The sequence below is a fragment of the Dreissena polymorpha genome, chromosome 15 (assembly GCF_020536995.1).
Source record: "Dreissena polymorpha isolate Duluth1 chromosome 15, UMN_Dpol_1.0, whole genome shotgun sequence".
NCBI classification, from domain to species: Eukaryota; Metazoa; Mollusca; class Bivalvia; order Myida; family Dreissenidae; genus Dreissena; species Dreissena polymorpha.
The window spans coordinates 65,441,002-65,465,934 of NC_068369.1; the positions used below are offsets into that span (position 1 = coordinate 65,441,002).

General features: G+C 37.1%; 2 protein-coding genes across 7 annotated transcripts in view; both read right to left on the minus strand.

The window, feature by feature from the left end:
- Positions 1-24,933, minus strand: part of LOC127859365 (uncharacterized) — a 107,667-nt gene that overhangs the window by 77,473 nt on the left and 5,261 nt on the right. Inside the window, exon 3 of one of the 3 annotated variants that reach the window (XM_052396726.1) lies at positions 22,952-23,988. The exons of the other annotated variants lie outside the window; for them this stretch is intronic. Within the exon in view, the coding sequence (XP_052252686.1) occupies positions 23,524-23,988 (465 nt within the window). The 3' untranslated portion in view covers positions 22,952-23,523. Of the gene's footprint in view, positions 1-22,951; positions 23,989-24,933 lie in introns of those variants that run through there. 3 annotated transcript variants of the gene reach the window in all.
- LOC127859364 (uncharacterized) overlaps positions 12,439-24,933 on the minus strand; it is a 119,614-nt gene continuing 107,119 nt past the window's right edge. Inside the window, exons 1-5 of one of the 4 annotated variants that reach the window (XM_052396721.1) lie at positions 19,383-19,405; positions 15,778-15,923; positions 14,839-14,962; positions 14,220-14,385; positions 12,439-12,988 (exon numbers count right to left, since the gene is read on the minus strand). In XM_052396721.1, coding sequence (XP_052252681.1) covers positions 12,897-12,988; positions 14,220-14,385; positions 14,839-14,962; positions 15,778-15,923; positions 19,383-19,388 — 534 coding nt within the window. In that variant the 5' untranslated portion in view covers positions 19,389-19,405 and the 3' untranslated portion in view covers positions 12,439-12,896. Of the gene's footprint in view, positions 12,989-14,202; positions 14,386-14,838; positions 14,963-15,777; positions 15,924-17,838; positions 17,981-19,382; positions 19,406-24,933 lie in introns of those variants that run through there. The other 3 variants (XM_052396725.1, XM_052396723.1, XM_052396722.1) reach the window with 3 other exon arrangements.

The window sequence follows — 24,933 nt, forward strand, 5'->3', positions numbered from 1 at the left end:
CGATACACTTATGTAAATCCTCGATTCGCAGAGCTTAAGTTTGATTTTTTTCAATGACCTCTGACAGGCAATAAAAACTATGTAAATCCTCGATACGTAAAGTTTAAGTATGAATTTTTTCAATGACATCTTACAGACAATAAAACTATGTAAATCCACGATTCGTAGAGTTTAAGTATGATTGTATTAATTGTGTTAAGTGTACCATTTATAAAAAAACAAAGACGGTAGACGTTAGTAATATAAATATATATTAGCATCTATATGCCATATAACATAGGACATAATGTATTTTATAATACACTGTTTAAACAATGAATTGACGCGTATTGCTTCTAACAACGTTACGTTGTTAACTGTATTGACCACAGTGCGTATCTTTTAAAAACATGTGCGATGTACAAAACAAAAAAGTGTGTAGTTTGCATTTTCATGAGTGTTGTACCTCATTTAAAATTAATATATTACCTGAAAATAAAATACTTAAGTTACTCTTGCTCAATAAAATTACTCCGGACTTGGGAAAATTATGTAAAAAAACAAACTATGATGGTACTTTTAGACAGCAGATTTAAAATCCTTTCAAAACCACATAACTATCAACCCTTATTACTCAAATGAAGTTATTATTAGTGAACAATTTGAGGTACCTTTTGTAACCTCTTATTAGATTAGGCTTCTACAATTTTCAAGATACGGAGAACAACTATACAAACATGCTACTACAAGAACATCATCATCTACAGTGTTTAATATAACTGTAGCTTGTCACAAAAGTGTAGAATACATTGCAAATCTATGCCGTTGTTCAGATCTTTATATAATACTTTCGAAAAGGAATAGTAAATGATCGTTTAATATCGGGCCGTGAAATTCGAACGCGCCTGCACGGACAATTTTAGTATATTTTCAGTCTTATTTATTTACTTTTATATTGTCAAATGGCGAATACTTATTTGAACATCATAGTTCATTCTTATTAATTCTGAATTTCACAGATTTTAAATATGTATTCCAACCAATCTCAATTTATTATATTTGTTAAGAATAAATAGCCCATATAATACGCATATTCAGTGAAAAGTTTTGACGTGCGCACGTAGAAGAGACCGCTAATAACATATTTCCTATGTCACATTTATGAATACGAAGTTATGCAATTTTGTTTTGATTTTAGTCGACCGTAAATTTCTTTTTGTAAACCCTAGCTTCATTTTCACACAGACGCACGTGTTTCGAAAAATCCATTTTACCTACATGAAGGTAAGTAATATAATACAAGTAATAGGTGTGATTCAAAAGAGATCGAAATTGAAAACTATAAATATGCATGGAAGCCCGACTTGAAAAATACTTAAATTGACAATTTAGAGAGTGAAGAATGTTTAGAAAGCTTAGATGTTTTGACGTATAATATAATGGCTAGCATGACATGTGATGATATAGATGTGTGTATAAATAATTTCGAAACTATTTTAGACAATGCTGCCTCATCTTTTGTTAAAAATATATGTACAGACAATAGTAATTATGTTGTCAACTCGGAAAGTTCACAGCCATGGTTTAAAGAGGAGTGTTTTGAGAAAAGAAATATTTTCTTAAGATGTCTTAATCAGTATAGAATTTGTGAAAATAAAAACCCAAGAGTGAATATGGTGAAATCTAGGTCGGGTTATAAGTTGATAATAAGAAAATGTAGATACAATTATGATTAAGAAAAATAAATAAACTGTTGAGTAACAGGCACAAAAATGCTCGTTAATATTGGAATATGTCAAAGGAATCTGCTGGTATCAAAAAGTCAAATATAGCAATGTCAATGTTTGAAAAATATTTTAAAGCTGTTAATAATCCAGAAGACAGGTATTTTACAGCTGATGAAGATATTATGTATTTTATTGATAGGTACGAAAATGATGAATTTAAAACTATGTTCAGTGAATAAAACACATGTATAACTATTAAGGAAATAACAGCAGCCATTAACCAGTTGAAAACCAACAGATCAGGTGGTCCTGATTGTTTAATAAACGAAATGTTTACTGTCGGTAAAAATGCATTGATGAACGTTTTTTATACATCGTTTAATAAGATTTTTGAAAACGCATATTTCCCTAAGCGATGGTCGGAAGGCTTTGTGATTCCACTTCATAAAAAAGGCAGTATGAATAATGTGGATAATTATCGTGGTATAACTTTATTGAGTAGTTTAGACTAGCTGTTTACTGGGATTATAGATAATAGATTGAAGTCATGGGCCGAAAAGTATAACGTGTATATAGAAGCCCAAGCAGGATTTAGGGCAAATATGAGTACGGTAAATAATATATTTGTGTACACACATGTTCTGAATCAAGGGAAACAACTCTATACATTATGTGTTGATTATACTAAAGCGTTTGACTATGTGGTTCGTGAAAATCTTTGATTTAAGCTGATACAGCTGGTAAAATGTGTGTAAAGTGTCTTTCAAGATAATCCTATGCAGTCCCCTTATGCTAATCAGTGACAGCACTTTTAAATCTTTTATGGTATTTTTCGTTAAAAGAAAGTCTTTTGTTGGAAATAATCCAGTTTTGGCGGAAAGTGTCGTCCTTGATTAGCCTGTGCGGGCCGCATAGCCTAATCAGGGTAGACATTATGCACATGCATTTAAACCCTTTGTCTCAGAGTGCAGTTCATTTATGTGTGTGTAGAGAGTAACTTGTATATCATGGACTGCACTGGTGGATGGCTGGTGTAGAGAGTAACTTGTATATCATGGACTGCACTGGTGGATGGCTGGTGTAGAGAGTAACTTGTATATCATGGACTGCACTGGTGGATGGCTGGTGGAGAGAGTAACTTGTATATCATGGACTGCACTGGTGGATGGCTGGTGGAGAGAGTAACTTGTATATCATGGACTGCACTGGTGGATGGCTGGTGTAGAGAGTTACTTGTATATCATGGACTGCACTGGTGGATGGCTGGTGGAGAGAGTAACTTGTATATCATGGACTGCACTGGTGGATGGCTGGTGGAGAGAGTAACTTGTATATCATGGACTGCACTGGTGGATGGCTGGTGTGTAAAGAGTAACTTGTATATCATGGACTGCACTGGTGGATGGCTGGTGTAGAGAGTAACTTGTATATCATGGGCTGCACTGGTGGATGGCTGGTGTAGAGAGTAACTTGTATATCATGGACTGCACTGGTGGATGGCTTGTGTAGAGAGTAACTTGTATATCATGGACTGCACTGGTGGATGGCTGGTGTAGAGAGTAACTTGTATATCATGGACTGCACTGGTGGATGGCTGGTGGAGAGAGTAACTTGTATATCATGGACTGCACTGGTGGATGGCTGGTGTAGAGAGTAACTTGTATATCATGGACTGCACTGGTGGATGGCTGGTGTAGAGAGTAACTTGTACATCATGGACTGCACTGGTGGATGGCTGGTGTAGAGAGTAACTTGTATATCATGGACTGCACTGGTGGATGGCTGGTGTAGAGAGTAACTTGTACATCATGGACTGCACTGGTGGATGGCTGGTGTAGAGAGTAACTTGTATATCATGGACTGCACTGGTGGATGGCTGGTGTAAAGAGTAACTTGTATATCATGGACTGCACTGGTGGATGGCTGGTGTAGAGAGTAACTTGTATATCATGGACTGCACTGGTGGATGGCTGGTGGAGAGAGTAACTTATATATCATGGACTGCACTGGTGGATGGCTGGTGTAGAGAGTAACTTGTATATTATGGACTGCACTGGTGGATGGCTGGTGTAGAGAGTAACTTGTATATCATGGACTGCACTGGTGGATGGCTGGTGGAGAGAGTAACTTGTATATCATGGACTGCACTGGTGGATGGCTGGTGGAGAGAGTAACTTGTATATCATGGACTGCACTGGTGGATGGCTGGTGTAGAGAGTAACTTGTATATCATGGACTGCACTGGTGGATGGCTGGTGTAGAGAGTAACTTGTATATCATGGACTGCACTGGTGGATGGCTGGTGTAGAGAGTAACTTGTACATCATGGACTGCACTGGTGGATGGCTGGTGTAGAGAGTAACTTGTATATCATGGACTGCACTGGTGGATGGCTGGTGTAGAGAGTAACTTGTATATCATGGACTGCACTGGTGGATGGCTGGTGTAGAGAGTAACTTGTATATAATGGACTGCACTGGTGGATGGCTGGTGATATCTGTAAGATTATTCAGTTGATTGGGTTTGTTTGGTCCTACATTGGTTGATAATAATTTTGTCAACCTGGTATTTTTTCAAACGTTTATTTTTTTCCATGAAATGTATTTGTTAGAATTAAGTTATTGAGAAAAATGCTATTTAATAAATCTTTTACGATATATTAAAACACTGTTATCTGCATTTTTGTAAACATTAAAAAATTTCATGGTAATGAACTCTTCAATAAGTTGTCATCATTTTTTGCAAAATCTTTATTATCTGTTTTATGTTAATTTCCATCTCTTTTGTGGGTAGATTGATGAATGAAGCATCGCGATGAAAAATTATTCTCATTGTATGATTTTGTAAAGACTGAATTATCGTAGACACGAAACGCATCCATATCTAACATAATCCATGCGCACATTGTTTGTTCCTATATTTTCAAAGCAAGCTTTTGTAAGGGGTTTAGCATTTATGAGGATACAAACATGTGCCATAATGCAACATAACTGACCATTGAATTATTCAAACCAGATGTAGGGGGAGGGGTGGGGGCGATGGCCATAGTAATTATTTCATTATGAATCGCAAGATGAAACATATGGCAGGATTCGAGCTTAAACTCACCTACCCCTGATTAACTGTCAAACATTCAGCCATTTTAGCATTCAAAGAATTATTGATGGTGAACATAAAGCAGAAATAATGTGAGTCCAAATGACCTTTTTGTGGACAAATTTTTAAGAATGGCTTGACTGTAGGGCATATTTAAATGTGTCTTGTTCTGTGAAAGCTGGGCATAATGCATTTGCGTAAAGTGTCGTCCCAGATTAGCCTGTGCAGTCCGCACAGGCTATTCAAGGACGACACTTTCCGCCTAAACTTGATTTTCAGTAAGGAGGGACCTCCTTGAAACTAAAAATACCATAAAAGCGGAAAGTGTCGTCCCTGATTAGCCTGTGCGGACTGCACAGGCTAATCTGGGACAACACGTTACGCACATGCATTATGACCAGCTTTCACAGAACAGGACACAAATATATATTGAACAGTGGATGTTAGCATTGTCCGTCAACACTTCATGTTTAAAGACACTAAGTGAATTTGGAATGTGAAATCATTTTGGTGATCATCTCAAACAAAATTGATAATTGCAGGTTCTGAATTAATATTTTTTAATATTCTGTGGATACTTAAAGTATAATAATGACTTTTTCATGACTTTTTAGCTCGACTATTATATATGAAATAAATATAGTTGAGCTATCCTACTCACCCCGGCGTCGGCGTTAGCGTTCCCGTTAGCATTAGCGTGCAAATGTTAAAGTTTGCGTACCACCCCAAATATTTTCATTGTCCCTTGACATATTGCTTTAATATTTTTCATACTTCTTGACCAACATGACCCCAACCTATAAAAAGAGCAGACAACTGTATCAAGCATTTTGTAAGAATTATGGCCCTTTTTCACTTACAATATGCATATTATTGATAAATCTATGTTAAAGTTTGCATACCACCTCAAATAGTTTCATTGTCCATTGACATATTGCTTTCATATTTTGCAAACTTCTTGACCAACATGACCCCAATCTATAAACAAGAGCAGACAACTGTATCAATCATTTTGTAAGAATTATGACCCTTTTTTGTCTTAGTAACTGAATATTTTGTTATATTTTGTGTTTAGATCCACTTGACTTCTAAAGTATCAAAGCTATTTCTTTCAAACTTCAAATATTTTCTGACTATCATGAGGGTATTGTACCTGGCAAGTTCAATTTGACCTTGACCTTTGAATGACATTGACTCTCAATGTCAAAAGAATAAATTTTAGTTAAATTGCCATAACTTCTTTATTTATGATCAGATTTTATTAATAGTTTGACAAAACAACACTTACCGCTGAATACCACAATGGATTCCATCCAAACAATACGTACGCCCCAACCCAGAATCCCTGCCCCCCTCGCCCAAAAAAATAAATAAATTATTTTTCCTTTTTTTATTTTTGAAAGATCGTTTAATAAATGACCACACCCTACATTATACCCCTGTCTCAACCCCCCCCCCCCCTACCTAACCCAAAAAGAATATTTTTTTCTTTGAAACATGGTTCAAAAATAATAAAATATTTATTTACTTTATTTTTCAAGGAACGTCCAAACTTCCCACCCAAGCTATTGCTATCAAACTTGAAATAAAATCTTATTAGTTTGTTTTATGTCTTTACAAATGTTCAATAGATTGTGGAAAATATACCTGAACTATTACCTTGACCTTATTGAATAATTTGAACAATTTCCCAATGATGGCTTACTGTCAAGCACTCGAATAGTCGAGCGCTCTGTCGTCTGACAGCTCTTGTTTCATTAACAGTTATTGTATTTTTCATCTTTTTAACTGTGTTCATACAAGAATGGACATGGTCACAACGTTTAATTTTGGGGGGATTTAAAATAAATTTAATTTAGCATCCAGATTTGTTGCAAAACAATTTATATGATCCAATTATGAATGTTAGTGCCTGTTTTATTAAGAATTTGTGAAAAATAAAAAATACAAAAGGTGAACATCCTTATAATGCACTGTTTTAAAGAAAAACAGTTCTGATTGATGTCATATTCAATCTTCACATGAAAGTGAGTTTTATTTATTATTATCTTAAGACGACTTTAAACACTAAAGCACTTTTTTATATTCATTCTGAAAATATATATTAAACAAATACTGGAATAATTCTAGATTGTTGCTAAGATATATGAATTATTATTACCTATTTATTATAAATATATTTTTATATTTAAATTCTTGCTTCTTAAAATGCTTACACATCTTGGTGGTGTTTTTATTTTACCGGTATATGTTGTTTGGAAAAGGTAAAGTATTTTATGTTTTGTGAATTTTAAGAGGTAAATTGCAGTGTTCCTTATAGGGCTTAAGTAAAACCATTTGAACACTCGAGTCACATTTTTGACCCACTAATAATTAAATTTGTTAAGAGATTTAAAATCTATTGTGATGATATCGGAGTTCAAAAATAATTTTGTTCATTCAAAACATGGATGCCTGGTGTTACAACTATTTTCCTTATAATACTTTTGTGAAACCATGGGAACACTACCTTATCAGAACTGTCAAGTTCCTTGGGGTCTCAGGTACTTAGGACCTTTTGCCTTCTTGTTTAACCTCAACATTAAGTTCAAACATGACTGAATTTCAACAACAAATGTTGTATATTGTCATAAAGTGCTATTACACCTGAGTGTTTTTTTTTTCATCAGTGGTGTTTAGGTGTGGTTAAAATTTGGGGCCAAAATTCAACCTCATTCCCAATCTCCAAATAGTATATATTTTTCCCAAATTACTGCCAAAATTCCCAAATAAATACAGATTAAAAAAAACATTGTTTTTAAATATAAATCGCATTATAAAGTTTTTCTCCATATCCAGCTTTGTGAGTAAAACCTTAGCAAAAACGATGTTAAAAACACCATCATCACAAATAAATACAATTTTAGTAGCAATACGTGAATTTTCCCAATGCACACTGCCCATTCCCAAAATGGTGAGAAAAAAACCACTGTGACCGTATCAAGACCAATCTGTACCTAATGACCTGAAAATCAATAGGGGTCATCTGCCAGTCATGATCAATGTACCTATGAAGTTTCATGAACCTAGGCGTAAGCATTCTTGAGTTATCATCCGGAAACCGTTTTACTATTTCGAGTCACTGTGACCTTGACCTTTGACCTAGTGAACTGAAAATCAATAGGGGTCACCTGCCATTTATGATCAATGCACCTTTGAAGTATCATTATCCTAGGCCTAGGCGTTCTTGAGTTATCATCCAAAAACCATCTGGTGGACGGACCGACCGACAGGCCGACATGTGCAAAACAATACACCCCTTCTTCTTCGAAGGGAGGCATAACAAGTTGATAGTACATGTATATATAATTATTTCCAAACCAGTTTTCGCGCACCAAACAAAACACTGGTTGGCTCAAAGAAATTTGGGGACAGCGCTAGCCCTCGTAGATGGACCCCACGACACAAGTACATAATATAATCTGCAAATGTGGTCCTACACTACATCCAAGAAAGAGTCACTGTGACCTTGACCTTTGACATAGTGACCTCAAATCAATAGGGGTCATCTGGCAGTCATGCTCAATGTACCTATGAAGTTTCATGATCCTATGCGTAAGCGTTCTTGAGTTATCATCCGGAAACCATCTGGTGGACGGACAGAGGCCCCACGACACCAGTACATAATATAATCTGCAAATGTGGTCCTAAACTGCATCCAAGAACGAGTTACTGTGACCTTGACCTTTGACCTAGTGACCTCAAAATCAATAGGTGTCATCTGCCAGTCATGATCAATGTACCTATGAAGTTTCATGATCCTAGGCGTAAGCGTTCTTGAGTTATAATACGGAAACCATCTGGTGGGGACGGAGACCTCACGACACCAGTACATAATATAATCTGCAAATATGGTCGTAAACTGCATCCAAGAACGATTCACTGTTACCTTGACCTTTGACCAAGTGACCTCAAAATCAATAGGTGTCATCTGCAAGTCATGACAAATGTACCTATGAAGTTTCATGATCCTAGGCGTAAGCGTTCTTGAGTTATCATCCGGAAACCATCTGGTGGACGGACAGACCGACATGTGCAAAACAACTTGCCCTCTTCTTCGAAGGGGGGGGGCATAAATATAAAGGTCGTTGTCTTGGTTATAACTTCAACAACAGACATTCTCTGATTACAAGTGTGCTGCAAAAATGCTTGTATGTTTCGACATAGGAACACATATTTAAAACTGATAGCATTATGTTGTTTGTTAAGTTATTATTTTTGGCTCACCTGAGCACAACGTGCTCATGGTGAGCTTTTGTGATCGCCTTTTGTCAGTCGTCCGTTGTCCGTCGTGCGTTGTGCGACGTCAACATTTGCCTTGTTCACTCTTTAGAGGCCACACTTATTTCCAATCTTCATGAAATTTGGTCAGAAGATTGGTTTCAATGATATCTTGGATGTGTTCGAAAATGGTCACGTTTGCTTGAAAAACATGGCTGCCAAGGGGTGGGGTATTTTTCCTTAAATGGCTATATATGGCTATTGCAAAATCTTGTTAACACTCTAGAGGCCACATTTATTGTCCGATCCTCATAAAACTTGGTCAGAAGATTCATCCCAATGATATCTTGGACGACTTCGACAATGATGTCCGTTGGTAAAAAACATGGCCGCCAGGTGGCGGGGCATTTTTCATCATATGACTATAGTAAAACCTTGTTAACACTCTAGAGGCCACATTTATTTTCCGATCTTCATTACACTTGCTCAGATGATTTGTCCCAATAATGTCTTGGATGAGTTAAAAAATGGTAACCTTGGCTTAAAAAACAGGGCTGCTAAGGGGCGGGGCATTTTTCCTTATATGGCTATATATGGCTATAGTAAAATCTTGTTAACTTTCTAGTTTGCGCAATGTTCATGAAATTTGGTCAGAACATTGGTTTCCTGTGTAGTAAAGTTTGGTTTTATTATGTCAATATTATTTGACATTAACTGTGTTATGTAATTTTTCATAACACAGAATTTTCATAGTTAACATAACTGTTTTAGTCATTAACACTTATGATAAGCCTTTCAACTAAGAGATAACTGAAAGAAAGACAATATGTACATGATTTTGCAGTATTTATGCAGTATTTATCTCCCTGTTTAATCTGGTTAAGTAGTCTATTTTTAGTTCTGCTCTGGAATTTGGGAAGATATTGATCATTGATAAATGCACTGTTCTGAGGGAAAATTGACTACTCTGCCATTGATCTCTTTTGAACTGTATAAAATAAGCTGTTTGGGCTGATTTAAACACCTCTTGATGCTTTCTTGAAAAGTTAACAGCTCTTGAAAAAGTATGGAATTTTGAAATAATTAAACTCTAAATTATTTTTAACACCAGCATCAAGACATTTTGGCATTATTTTCTAAATTATCCTTATTATTTGGATTATTTTTATTTGGCATTTTCTAAATTAGAAAGACTATATTCTATTTCGATAACTGAAGTTTCCTAATCTCCATAAATATTGTTTTTTAGATTAAAATAAGACCTATTTTGTAAACTACATTTTTGAAGCTCTTTCTAGACTAACAGTAACTTATATTTATATCAGTTTTTTTTACAGATTTTGAACTTCTTTTTACATTCATTAAGTTATTTGCTGTAACTTTGTTGTTCATTTTTGTGACGATACTCAAATTCTTTAGACTTGGCTTGTACCTGTTCCTAATTTTCTGTCATTGTTCTTCATTTTCCGAGTTCTTGGAATAAAAAATAGTTATTTTTGTTAAAGCTGCCTTGGTTTTCACTTATAAATAAATTCTTTGAGTGTATTTAGGCGTCCCTGATTGAACGCCTTTAATTAATTGAATTACAACCAGTCAGTATATTCATCCTGACCGGAAATAAGAGTTTGTCAAATAAATATTTCCGCATTACATAATGCTTACAAAGTTACATAACTTGTAACCGTCCTGTGACCGGTTCATTTGCGTAAGCGAAGGAGATCGCACTACCACACCTGGATAGGACAGATGAGTTCGATAATGGTTTTGATCGGTAAAAAAACAGGGGGGGGGGTCTTTTTCCTGATATTTATATAGTAAAAAAGCTTGTGAACACTCTAGAAGTCACATGTTTTGCCTAATCATCATGAAATTTTGTCAAAACATTAGTTATGTGGATGTCTCGGACGAGTTTGAAAATGGTCGTGATCAGTGAAAAAACATGGCCGCCAGGGAGTGGGGCCGTTTTCTTTATATGTATATAGTGACAACATGTGACGGTCTCGAAGACAATTTTTTTCCAGATCTTCATGAAACTTGGACATATCTTGGAAGAGTAATAAATTGGTTCAGGTCTGTTAAAAAAACATGGCCGTTAAGGGGCCATTTGTTGTTCATTCTTCATGATATTTGGTTAGAGCATTTGTTCCATTGCTATCTTGGGCTGCAAAGAACAGGTCATTTCTTTTTATCTCAGGTAAGCGACTTTGGGCCTTTCAGGCCCTCTTGTTTAAATGAATTCCCCATACATTAATTAAGTTTCAGTCCAGAAAGTTGTAAAATTTGACTTCTTTTGTTGACGACAACCTCTTACCAAGGTTACTGCGACTTAAGTTGTTAAGTTGTATAAAAATTATCATAAAATATAGTTGACATGAAAGTCTTCAACAAAAATGAAGAATTAAAATTGTGTCTGTTAACTATCCCCAAAGTGTAGTCTCAAAGGGTAAGGCTCATGATGTAGGTATAGATTCATCAAAGTGTAACCTCAAAGGGTAAGGCTAATGTTGTAGGTATACTTTCACCAAAGTGTAGCCTCAAAGGGTAAGGCTAATGTTGTAGGTATACTTTCACCAAAGTGTAGCCTCAAAGGGTAAGGCTAATGATGAAGGTATAGATTCATCAATGTGTAACCTCAAAGGGTAAGGCTAATGTTGTAGGTATACTTTCATCAACATGTAACCTCAAAGGGTGAGGCTAATGTTGTTGGTATTTTTTCACCAAAGTGTATCCTCAAAGGGTAAGGCTAATGATGTTTGTATACATTCACCAAAATGTAATCTCAAATGGTAAGGCTAATGATGTTGGTATACATTCACTAAAATGTAACATCAAATGGTAAGGCTGATGATTTTGGTATACATTTACCAAAATGTAACCTCAAATGGTAAGGCTGATGATTTTGGTATACATTTACCAAAATGTAACGTCAAATGGTAAAGCTTATGACGTTGGTATACTTTCACCAAAATGTAACCTCAAATGGTAAAGCTAATGATGTTGGTATACTTTCACCAAAATGTAGCCTCAAATGGTAACGCTGATGATGTTGGTATACTTTCACCAAAGTGTAACCTCAAAGGGTAGAGCTTATAATGTTGGTATACTTTCACCAAAGTGAAACCTCAATGGGTAAGGCTAATGATGTTGGTATACTTTTACCAAAGTGTAACCTCAAAGGGTAAGGCTTATGATAATAGTATACTTTCAACAAAGTGTAATCTCAAAGGGTAGGCTAATGATGTTGGTATACTTAAAACCAACGTGTAACCTCAAAGGGTAGGCTCATCGTGTACGCACAAACAAGAATGAGACTGAAATTGATTGATTAAATAGCCACATTACCAGGAAGGGTACACAAACACACTTTAACATGCCATGAAACATAAAGTATTTTAGTTATTCTCAAAGCATGTAAAGACAACAAACAACAAGCACTGCATTTTAATAAGGCCTATTACCTTTATCAGGCATACATATATTGCATAAAATAGAAAAGAGCCCTCCAGTACATTCACTTTGCATGGATATACCAGGGAATATCAGGTCTTCAGTTTTATGTTTAAGTGTAGGCTCTCCCCTTCAATGAACAACTAGCGCATGTGTGCAAATAAACATTCCTTGGATTGTTTTTAATAATGTCTCTCGTGGTTTTGCTTCATGAATGTTTGTATTCCTAGAGTCAAATGGTTTGTGTAACAGTTTCTCACTGACGTTCAGACCGTCCTTGGAAGTCCAATTTTAATAAAATCAAATCAATGTAAAGATCGCGCATGATGACGTTCCATTAAGTTTGTGTTGACGTCATGTCAACGTTGCTTGACTTTTTGAATGACGTCACGTGAACTGTATAATTACGTCATGATGTTGTGGAAACGCCTTCAACATGGCCTTCCTTTCTCCTGCGATCCAGTCCCGAAACTCAAAGCCTGGGCAAAAGGAAAAACACAAGTGTACACACGTGAAATATACTCAAATAATAAACATAGTTTTGCTTTTTGCTATGCTACAAAAAGTGCATTAACCATAATTTCCATTATACTTTTGTTTGCGTATACGTGCGTCTTTAATGTAGATCTAATCAACACATGATTAGCTTAATACGACTGTCCTTTAATAAAATACTATGATTTGAAAGGTCATTAACATGCAGTGTGATAGGATGAATACCTTAAAATGTAACTTACCTTCAATACAGACAAACCTAACTAAACATCTGAACAAACTCAACTTTATACCTTAACACCACATATAGACTCATGCATATTATTGTACCTCAGAAAATATGTAAGAATCAAAATAATGATTGCGTTGTCTTTATCGATCGGCCGATTCTTGTTCTGATGGCTGGCTATTTAACTATATGGCTGACACAGTCGTGAATTAATTCCCTCTCATCTGAAGTCTAAGTCATTGTTTAGTGGCAAACAAATCCAACAATGTTCGGCGACTATTCAGCACGCACTTCAACTGACATCATGTCAATATTTAATTCTATTATTGAGAATTTAGCAGCGACTACACTGAATTTACAAAAATATTTTTTATATATAGCCGTCCCTACTACATAAACCGTGAGACAGTTATCTGGTGATAAGATACTGGCTTAGGAATCGGAATCGGATGGTCCCTGGTTCGAATCCATCTAAGACTACGTTTAATTTAAGCAAATCATTAATTCCGCGCTTGCAGCCCTCCACCCGGAAGTATAAACGTGTCTTGTTCTGAGAAAACTGGGCTTAATTCATGTGCGTTAAGTGGCGTCACAGATTAGCCTGTACAGTCCGCACAGGCTAATCAAGGACGACACTTTCCACTTTAATGGTATTTTTAGTTTCAAGGAAGTCACTCCTTACCGAAAATCAAGTTTAGGCGGAAAGTGTCGTCCCTGATTAGCGTGTGCGGACTACACAGGCTAATCTGGGACGACACTTTACGCATATGTATTATGCCCAGTTTTATCAGAACAAGACACAAATTGTTACCTGTGAGGGAAATAAGCCAATATGAAGTGGCTGCATATAGCCCCGAATGTAAACGGAGAACTTATTGCATGGTGATCGGGTGGTAACTATGAATTTAGGCTGAAGATGAGAAAAGTATCGTTATCACACTATAAACCCATGTCTTTAGCTCTCTTTACCTTTACTCGTTACTCACCCGGCGTCACCACGGCGCTGTAGAGCGCGTAGGCCGCCCCTTCCTGTAGTTCGGCGCAGTACCACGTGTCATGCGGCACAATCGACTGCCCCATACAGTCTTCATGGCGCACAACGTCCCCCAGTGTGACACTCGACAGTGTCCCGCCGTCCGTCAACATCCGTACCTACCAGGGGAAAGTGGTACATACTGTGTACATAACAGTAAACTCGGTGTGTATATTCTCCAAAATAGTGAGAAATACAACTATATCCGTGAGATCAATTTCTTATTTGTTGAAGTTGTAAGAACTTAGCCACAGGATAATCAATGACGTCACTTTCCGCTTTCATGGTATTTTTCGTTTAAAGAAAGGCTCTTCTTAGCGAATGTCCATATTAGGCGGAAATTTCGTCCCTGATAAGCCTGTGTGTACTGCGCAGGCTAATCGTGGACGAAACTTTTCGCACACGCATTAAGATCCGTTTGTCTGATCGAGGCATGAAAAAATGTCAAAGTGTCCATGAATCAAACTACGAAATGACTTCGTTATTATGACGTCATGGCAATTAAAGTCCCGCCAAAAAAGCAAATCATCTTATCCCGTAAGAACCGCAATTGCTCTTCCACAACCACTGACCTTGACCTTTCCACCAGCATGCCAGTAGAATCCCTCGTCTGACAGGTGTTCGTGCCACGTGACGCAGTGAGGCTGTGTCAACAGGAAGTATATACTGGTCGCCGTGGAGCGAGGCCCGTCATGGCTGGGGACGGAGAAGTTATTTAGTTCACCCGTGTAGAGAACAAAACTATTGAACATTACAGAATGATGACTGTGACGTAACACAGAAAATTATATTAGGGTTAATAATTTTATAATCAAATTGTAATTATCTTAGGGTTAGTAATTTTATAATCAAATTATAATACAGAGGCAAGAAACATACAAAATCATAAATAACTACACTATAACTAAATAAAGACGGTAAGTAATTAAGATACCAAACGAAAACAAAGCAATTAACATGTCATAACATACAATTAAGTCTTTTCTTCGTAATACCTAAAAGTATCGTGACTTGTTAAATGCATAGAAACAGTTAGTAGGCACATTCAGCGAGGAGAAGCGACATTCCGATGCGTTTTCCAGGTGTGAATACAAATTGGAGATGTCAAATTAAATGGAGACCCGCGAGTACAGAGGCATAAAGTCCGGTGGGACGATATGTCATCTGTCCAAGAACGGAAAAACTCACATGTTTGACGCCCATTACTTGATGACAGGTGTGGGTCACGAATTAGGCGAGTACGTAACGAAATGGGTATAAATACCTCGTCAAAATATGCAGATAACGCACGCCCTTCCCTTCTTTTCGGAAATATTCATTTTGTGTTATTTACTTTGGTTTTGAAATTATTTGTTTATCTTAAATAAAGAACTTTAACTTTACATTCATACTTGTGATTCATATAACGTGACATGACGATACATGCTTATCTGGTATGACATTTTAAGCCTGGTTTTTATAAGAGAATGGCTCATAAGTAGATTGAAATTCAGTTTGTTACTGAGACTTACCTTGTCGGTGAAGTAAACACCACCTCCCTGTCCCCTTTAAACATCTTCCGGAATGCGCCGTATCCCGAAGGGTGGGGAACCAAGCCCAGCTGCTTCTTCAGACGCTCCATTTCCGCTTCCGATGATTGTTGCGACATCCTAGGTGCCTATGTTATACAAACATAACCACGTATACATAGATTTGCGCAAAGTGTGAACGCGTTGTCCGTTTACCGACCGACCCGTTTAAATGTGCGCTCAATGCATCTCTCAGACATGCATTTATTATGTGTATACATGTATATAATTAGTCTATCTATTCTTATTAACTGCATGCATACACGTTTTTTTCTCCAAATAAGCATTTTAAAGCGTTGAAAGGTATTGAAAAGTGTTGCAAACGCTTCTTTATCACATGCTGTACCCTGTTTCCAATGTAATACAACCATAACATATTTTTTTATATTCTATATCCAATAAATTCATCCAATCGGCATTCTTCATAGGATGTCTCGATTACAATTCATTTACAGATTATTGGTGTATGTCTAAAACGTGCTTATCCTTTGTGAGCTTGGGGAACTGATTTACTACTGCATTCACAAAGTGACTTGTTTATTCCTGTTTATTCTTGTTTGCGAACAGTTTTAAATGTACAGCACCAACATTAATACAACCTTTTTTTTCCAATTTGACACTGGTTAGCCTGTGCACACTGATTAGCCTATGCATACTGATTAGTCTGTGCACAGTGATTAGCCTGTGCATACTGATAAGCCTGTGTACACTGATAAGCCTGTGCACACTGATTAGCCTGTGCATACTGATTAGTCTGTGCACAGTGATTAGCCTGTGCACAGTGATTAGCCTGCGTATACTGATAAGCCTGTGCACACTGATTAGCCTGCGCACAGTGATTAGCCTGTGCACACTGATTAGCCTGTGCACAGTGATTAGCCTGCGCATACTGATTAGCCTGTGCACACTGATTTGCCTGTGCACAGTGAATAGCCTGTGTACACTGATAAGCCTGTGTACACTGGTTTGCCTGTGTACACTGATTAGCCTGTGCATACTGATTACCCTGTGCACAGTGATTAGCCTGCGCATACTGATTAGCCTGTGCACACTGATAAGCCTGCGCATACTAATTAGCCTGTGCACACTGATTAGCCTGCGCATACTGATTAGCCTGTGCACAGTGATTAGCCTGTGCATACTGATTAGCCTGTGCACACTGATTAGCCTGTGCACACTGATTAGCCTGCGCATACTGATTAGCCTGTGCACACTGATAAGCCTGCGCATACTGATTAGCCTGTGCACACTGATTAGCATGTGCACAGTGATTAGCCTGTGTACACTGATAAGCCTGTGTACACCGGTTAGCCTGTGTACACTGATTAGCCTGTGTATACTGATTAGCCTGTGCACAGTGATTAGCCTGTGTACACTGATTAGCCTGTGTACACTGATTAGCCTGTGTACACTGATAAGCCTGTGCACACTGATTAGCCTGTGCACACTGATAAGCCTGTGTACACTGATTAGCCTGTACACACTGATTAGCCTGTGCACACTGATTAGCCTGTGCACACTGATTAGCCTGTGTACACTGATTAGCCTGTGCACACTGATTAGCCTGTGCACACTGATTAGCCTGTGTACACTGATTAGCCTGTGCACACTGATTAGCCTGTGCACACTGATTAGCCCGTTCAATGCGCACAAGCTAATCAAGGATGACAACAGCGAACAACTTTATTGCCTTCAGCGCTTTGATTTAGATATAAACTACGGCATTTACTAATCGTACGCAATATGACGATAGTAACCGATTACACAAAGTGATCTTGCGCTACACCAATCGTGATACATCGGCTATATCCGGAATCCTCCGTTAGATGAAATAAATCGTCTGCTAGTCCATTATTAGTCGCGCTAGTACATTTACATCAGTTTTAAAAGTGACATACAAATTACAATGCGAAGGCAAGTCAAACAATTGCAGTAGCTCTGTATAAGTACATCTATTTACCTGATCAAATAAGCTACCAACACAATTGAAAACGCAAGTATTACCTTTTTACTCAACTCCCTGTGTGCAAAGATAGCGCAGCCATTCAGCAACACGTGTTAACACAGATCTAACTCAATAGTATCATAAACCAAACGAGTTTAACATGCTATTAAGAGTAGGGTTTATAAACTAGTGTACTAACCCTCGCAAGGTAGCTATAATCATAATCGAGTTATGGAACCTGTTAACTCTTTGTTCATGTGTTGTTGTAAAAACAACAACAACAGCAAAGCATCTAAGTTCTTTAAACCCAGGATCCTTCATGCCCTTGCCTCAACTTATCTTCACTGTCCGATCTTATTGAACTTGTTCCGAAGATCGTCACGCGATACTCTTTTTAAATTACTAACTGCTTTATATTGGTAAAGGGGCCTTTTCACAAGTTTTGGCATGTATTGAAGTTTGTCATTAAATGCTTTATATTGATAAATGAAAATATTGGATCTAAAAAGCTCCAGTAAAAAACAAAAATAAAATTAAAACCACTCGGCCATCCATGCTCACACAATGAGTGATGTATTTTATACCTTATATAAGCTATCCTCGTAGTATTTCAAAATATAACGACAACAACAGAACTCTTCAAATTATTCAACCGTTTCACGTCACAGGTGGAAGTAACGTACCCTGGATAGTATTTTTATTTTTTATTTTTTAGGAGCCCAATATATTCAAATAAATATATAAAATCATGTTTAATGAGAAAAAAATTGACAAAGAGCCATGAAAAAAAATCCCCACCCTCTGATATTGGAATCATAACAATGTCATTAACTAGAATTTATCATAGACCTGTCTTCGCTGGCCGTAAAAATGTCAAAAGTAGCTTTAATCAAAAGCATCCATTAATCCCCCTATGGGCAATTGGACAACCTTTCAAAAAAAGTTAACTTCAAAAATATCTGTCCAGCCGTTAACTCACAGTCGGTCAAAAACCGAGCAATATTTCGAGTCCGTTTGTCAACCCGAATAAATCTTCTACAGATTTTCAAACAATATTTTTGAGTTTTTGCCCCTTAATCGATAGCTCGCGTCCTATTACTTTGAAACAACGAAGCGTGTCAAACAAGTAAGGGTCGGTCTTGTTATCGCAAACAAACAAATGAGCCGTGCTCCGTTTAATGCATGTGCGTAAAGTGTCGTCCCAGATTAGACTTAACAGTCCGCACAGGCTAATCAGGGACGACACTTTCCACTTAAACTTGATTTTTGCTAAGAAGAGACTATCTTGAAATATACAATATCATAAAAGCGGAAAGTGTCGCCCCTGATTAGCCTGTGCTGACTTCACAGGCTAATCTTGGACGACACTTTAGACACATGCATTAAACCCCTTTTTCACAGAGCGAGGCCCAAACGTTTGCAAGTCTAACGTGCAACTATAAAAATAGTTTAAAGCATGGATACCGTTTCAGAAATCAACGGAAGTAAGTAACGGTTCGATGAATTAAGTTGTGGAAACGCAAACATTAATAAAGAAAGTTACGATTAAGCCGAAACCATACATACGTATGTGTGTTTTGAGCCCTAAAACTCAGCAACTTACACTCATAGATGAAATTTGAATTGCTCCACTTTGCATTACAGGATGTCGTTTACATTGACGGAAATAGGGCCTATTGCCCCTTATCGCATACACACGCCTATTCCCAAAAGAATCCTTCCCTTATCAAATCAAAACATTTGTTCTTATGATATCTCATCAAAATTATCAAATGTTTACGAATGAAAAACAAGGTCAGAAGCCACATTGATTAGAATGAAAAGAAGGGCCACTTGTATTATACAAACATCACAATGGCTGCTTATGTTCTCAACTCGTGTACCTAGCCTTTGTCACTTTTTTGTTATCTGCGGAGTTTATTCGTAATTCCAGATGTGCACCCATATTTATATATATGTATGGTATGTAAGCATGAGTTTACTAAGAATTCAAACATATCCCTAAGTCACGGCGCGTAAATCACTCTATTCCTTGGTTACTATCTGAATTTGTTGCAGGAAGCCGTTACTGATCTTATCTATCGTTTGTATTTTTAGTTACCTGTTATTGTTTATTTCGACATGTTGGTCAGTATACGAGAGTTATAAGTTATTTAAGAATTTCTGGAGATGTTTGAGGCGTGACATAGTGATCACGAGCATTAAAAGTAACGACATGACTTTAATACTTGTAACATAGCATCGTCCATCTTGTGTCGTGTCGTATTGGCGCTGACTTACTCTCTTTAAAATGGCCGCAATCAAACAAGCCTAACGTTTTTCGTCTTGTGTCGTGTCGTATTGGCATTGTCGCACTTACGGCTCAGTGATCATGAACATTTAAAGTAACGACATGACTTTAATACTTGAAACATAGCATCGTCCGTCTTGTGTCGTGTCGTATTGGCGCTGACTTACTCTCTTTAAAATGGCCGCAATCAAACAAGCCTCACGTTTTTCGTCTTGTGTCGTGTCGGCGTTGACGCACTTACGGCTCAGTTAAAAGAGCGGACAGAGCGCTGTACTTCAAATCCTTGCATCGCGGATTCGATCACGGCCCGGCCATATATTTTATTTGGGAATCGGTCTTCTATACATTTCTACAACCAATAACTCTGATTCAAGCAGAGAAGATGTTCGTTAATGATATAAGTATGTGAACATAGTAATGGTAACCCAGCTACCCAAGTTGTTTCGTGTCGTTTAGGCGAACCTTTTTAAGCTATTCAACATGCATCACATATGTTACTTGGATTATTATCCTTGCACGTTGATTATATCTCGCAAAAGAACGTTCACTGTGGTTTATATTGAGTCCAATTGGTAACTAAATGTGCATTCTGCGTCTTTTGTTACTTGCCATATAATGCTCCACCTCTCGTAGTATACTGTTACAACATTACAAATAGACTTTACATAACTGTTGTGTCCATTTCCTGTATCAGGAATCATTTCATAATGCTATCATTTGGGCTTGTTGTTTGTCTTTATTTTATGTTCTGATATGATTTGCGTACATGGTCGTAAATAAGTAGTTATTATGTTATGTAAATAGTTCAAAACAATATACAATTGTATTCCATAAACATAAACACAATAGCAGATATAACGATAGCGAATATCATTTATCTTGACAGGAGTGTGTCAGTCCTCATTGACAACCGTTACGATATCTGCTGTTTCAGACTGGGCGATGCAAAGATTAACCGGTGGGTACGAACAACAACTCAATTACGAGTATGTTGAGAGAACAGTCAGTCAAGTAATGTAATATTTTCTGTAACTCAGTTAACAAATGTTCTAATTGCTTGTCATCGGATGGCGAATACAAATATTAGATTGAACTAATGTCTTTGCTTAAGACAACTGCGTCAAGAAGGTCGTTCTCAGAAGGCATGTGCTGTCTGTAACACAATGGAAGCAGGTAATAATTCTTACATACCGCTCAGTAATAACAAAAATGGAGGGACTCGCGGAGTTTGAAACGCATACAAAGTGAAGAAAGATCGACAACTGTAACTGTGATGTCTTCTCTAACACATAGTTTAAATTAAGTTGTAAGAACTTATGAAATACTCATTATGAATGAAATAATTAAGAAAACAGTTATGGTTACTTTTACGTGTAATTACATCATTAATGTAATCCATCAATACTATGAGGTATTCATTCAATTGTACGCGTGTGTTACTCCCCCGGCTATGATTTTACAGATCTCTCCGACACCTAGTCCCACACACAGAGCCAAGAGTATAAGTACCGGATATAGATCATCGGGTACACGAAGTAACACACCACGTAAATAGGATGGGTACCAGAAGATGCGACTTATCGACTTATAAGCTTCTACCTCGATCAGCCAGAATCTCGCAAGTCTAAAACGATAAATTATCGGGCGAAAGTACAACACCGAAGTATTCAGAATATTGTTTCAGTTCATTCAGCCCGGGTCTGCAACTATCAATGACGTCACCGCGATTGTTCATTTATGCGTAGAACATCAGTTCAAACTCTGACATTTGCGTATAGCCTGTTGGAAATATATCAATACATGTCTAGAATGCGGATGCGAAACAGACAATCTTGTACGATCCAGAGCGTACCATAGTCATCGAAAATATTAAGCTATTGTTGATGTTGTTAATTTGTTTGTCTTGATAATTACTCTCATTTTTTTATGAATAAAGCTCATTGAAATCATTATAATGGAGGAAAAGTAGGGAATTTTGACATTCATCAGAACAAGTATAACCGTGTAGTAATACTGAAAAAAGGGACACCATAAATGTGCTTGGCTTTTATATGAATTGCTTTTTTACACATTAAGGCGATACGAAATCCACATTGCCAAAACACCGTCAGTGATTTTTCAGTGGAGTCAGCTGTTTGAGTCAACGACGACTCCCTTGTTATTTGTAACCCCAACCATATGAATCATTTCGCAACTTAAACAATTGTTTCCGTGATGCGGTAGTCGCTCACATTTTTTTAATCGAAATTTCTGTTAAACATATGATGGGGGTTACGGTTGTGAACTAAAAATCACAATCCACGAAACATCAATAAATGCTAATAATTTTTTATCCGATGGCTTACCTGCGTTAACATCGTATTTTACAACCATATTCAAGAATGTAAAACACCAATATATACGCTTATGGGTTTTTGTTCATTATTTTTTTACAATCATTAATTTAATAAATACTGCATATATATTGGAAAATATTACGCCGTATAATCCGTCGATTACTGACATTATTTATTTGAGTGAATGTGTGGTCTTTAGTACAGCCATGGTACACGTGTAATTTTAGTATGTTAGTTCATTATTACTTTAACATTGCGAATTCAATATCAATCAGATCATTTACAGAACAGCCCTCCTGGATCATTCGTTGTCGCACCTCTATCAATATCTCTCTACGGCGAAAACGTATTGAATTCAGCACGAAATTCGAGTTATTCAACATCTCGTTCTCATATCTACATTCCGCCTGTCTTTTCATCGTCTCGAGACACAGCATCTCCAGCTCCATCCTTTTCTTGCTGTACCACAACATAGGCTCCGGGGACCCGACAATAGCCTTTCGTATCTTCTCCAATCTAAGTATTACCCCGGGACCTTCTTCTAGCATGTCCGTGATATTTGCTACCCATTTACGATGCAGCTCATTGTTTATACCACATGTTTCCATTAAATTTCATTCAGGAATCATGTAATACGGCATATGTTTTTTGGCAATTGCAGTCTTTAGTTCTCCCAGACCGTCATGCAGCCAGTGAAGCAAACTGTATGCACTAAAGCGTGTCTGTGGGTTACGTTCAGCTTGCCATAAAACTATGTTTTTCAGTATATATGACGTTATTTCTTTATTTGTTGGTTTGATTATATCTTTGATGATCATTTTTAGTATATCATAAACTTTCGCCTGAGTATCATTAAGGTTGCTTACGAGTTCTGCCTCACCGCTGTTAAAGTTAATCCTCCATTCCATGTGCTTGAATTCACTCCCCTTAAATCCTACCGGTGTTAGAATCGCTCCTAATGTTACGACTTTCTGAACTATGGCTGGTGACGGCCAATAACGGGGTCTGGCAGCCCATCTGTGTAGGACACTTGGGCATAAACAGCGTAGTGCGAGTGCTTGGTCTGTATGCATAGACCCGAGAATGGTAAGCGGTGATGACGGTCCTACGCATTTATGTTACACCACTTCGCGTCGACCGGTATGTGCAAGGATCGACGAAAATTCATCTAACAATAAACTACTGCTCAATAGAACGTCCCCATTTCCATTATCACACAGAGCATTGTGGATTATGTTGTGACACCTAGTCGTTTGTCTCTCTAATAAAAGTCTGCAGTGTCCTGGATATACATGTGTATCCATCCTGTACACTTGTAAGTCGTCTGGTATGCTGTAAAGATTGATACCAGCTTCCAAACAGATGACATTTTTCAGCAAGAAGAGATAGTCACGGTCGCTTTCATTAAAGCAGGACAGCCCTTCTGCCTTACTGCCAGCTGTGATTAAAGTATAACTTAGCTCTGCATTTCTCAGTCTGTCATACTCCTTGTACCTCGCAACGCGCCGCCGTCTCATCCCCTCGCCGTATCCCTGCCGGGTCATTATAGTACAGATCTCAACAGACACACTCTCTACATAATTCTGAAAACAAAATAGGACGTTCTTTATGTCGGTTTAAGATGCGTGGCTATGGATTATTTAAATTATACGCATATAAAAACAACACTTTTCCGAAGTTGGTTATACTATTTTTTTTCAGATAATATAAAGTTGTGTAAATGAAAAATAGTGTCTACCGGTATGCATTTCCACAGAAAACGTCATTATTAAATAATATAATAAATAAAATGTGAACATACATGAGTACGTCATTATATATATATATTGACGTTCAATACTATAACAGTATTATATGTGTAGTAGTAATGAATATGTATGTTCAGTTTTATCATTGATTGCTCGTTCATGTTCTTTGTTGAAAGGTATGTAGAGTGAAGACGAAAACGCGTTCCTGAATGATAGCTTTGAAAACAGACTAAAATTACATTAGACTCGAAGTTATTATATGTTATTAAATTATTCTGGATTTACTGTGGTGTCAAGGCGCAATGAATACGGCCCAGCTATGTGCGTGACGTTAATATTAAAAAACCTCGACTCATATTATGACACGCATAATTAGATTGATTCTGGTGAAGATGGTGTACCATATAAAGCTTATTTAAAGGTAGTATATACGTATAACATAATACACAGTAAACGAAGACAGTCATCATCGCAGTTTACATATTGAATGGGTACGGATGTTAATTTAAGTCCTGTCTGAAACCCCAGCTAAAGATATTATTAGCATACTATTTTAGGTGACATTCGGAAGATATACATATGAAAGTCGGCTTGAGACTCATTTAAAACGCACATAAATATAATACATACCTCACTTAAAATAACTTCAATATTATATACAATATATATGTTCTTCTGTTTTAGACTTAAAATGGAATCAGTGCAGTATAACTGGGATTTCTGTAATTATACGACTGGGAATTAAAACTTTTACGTTAGCGCTTGAACAATTAAAGCCAC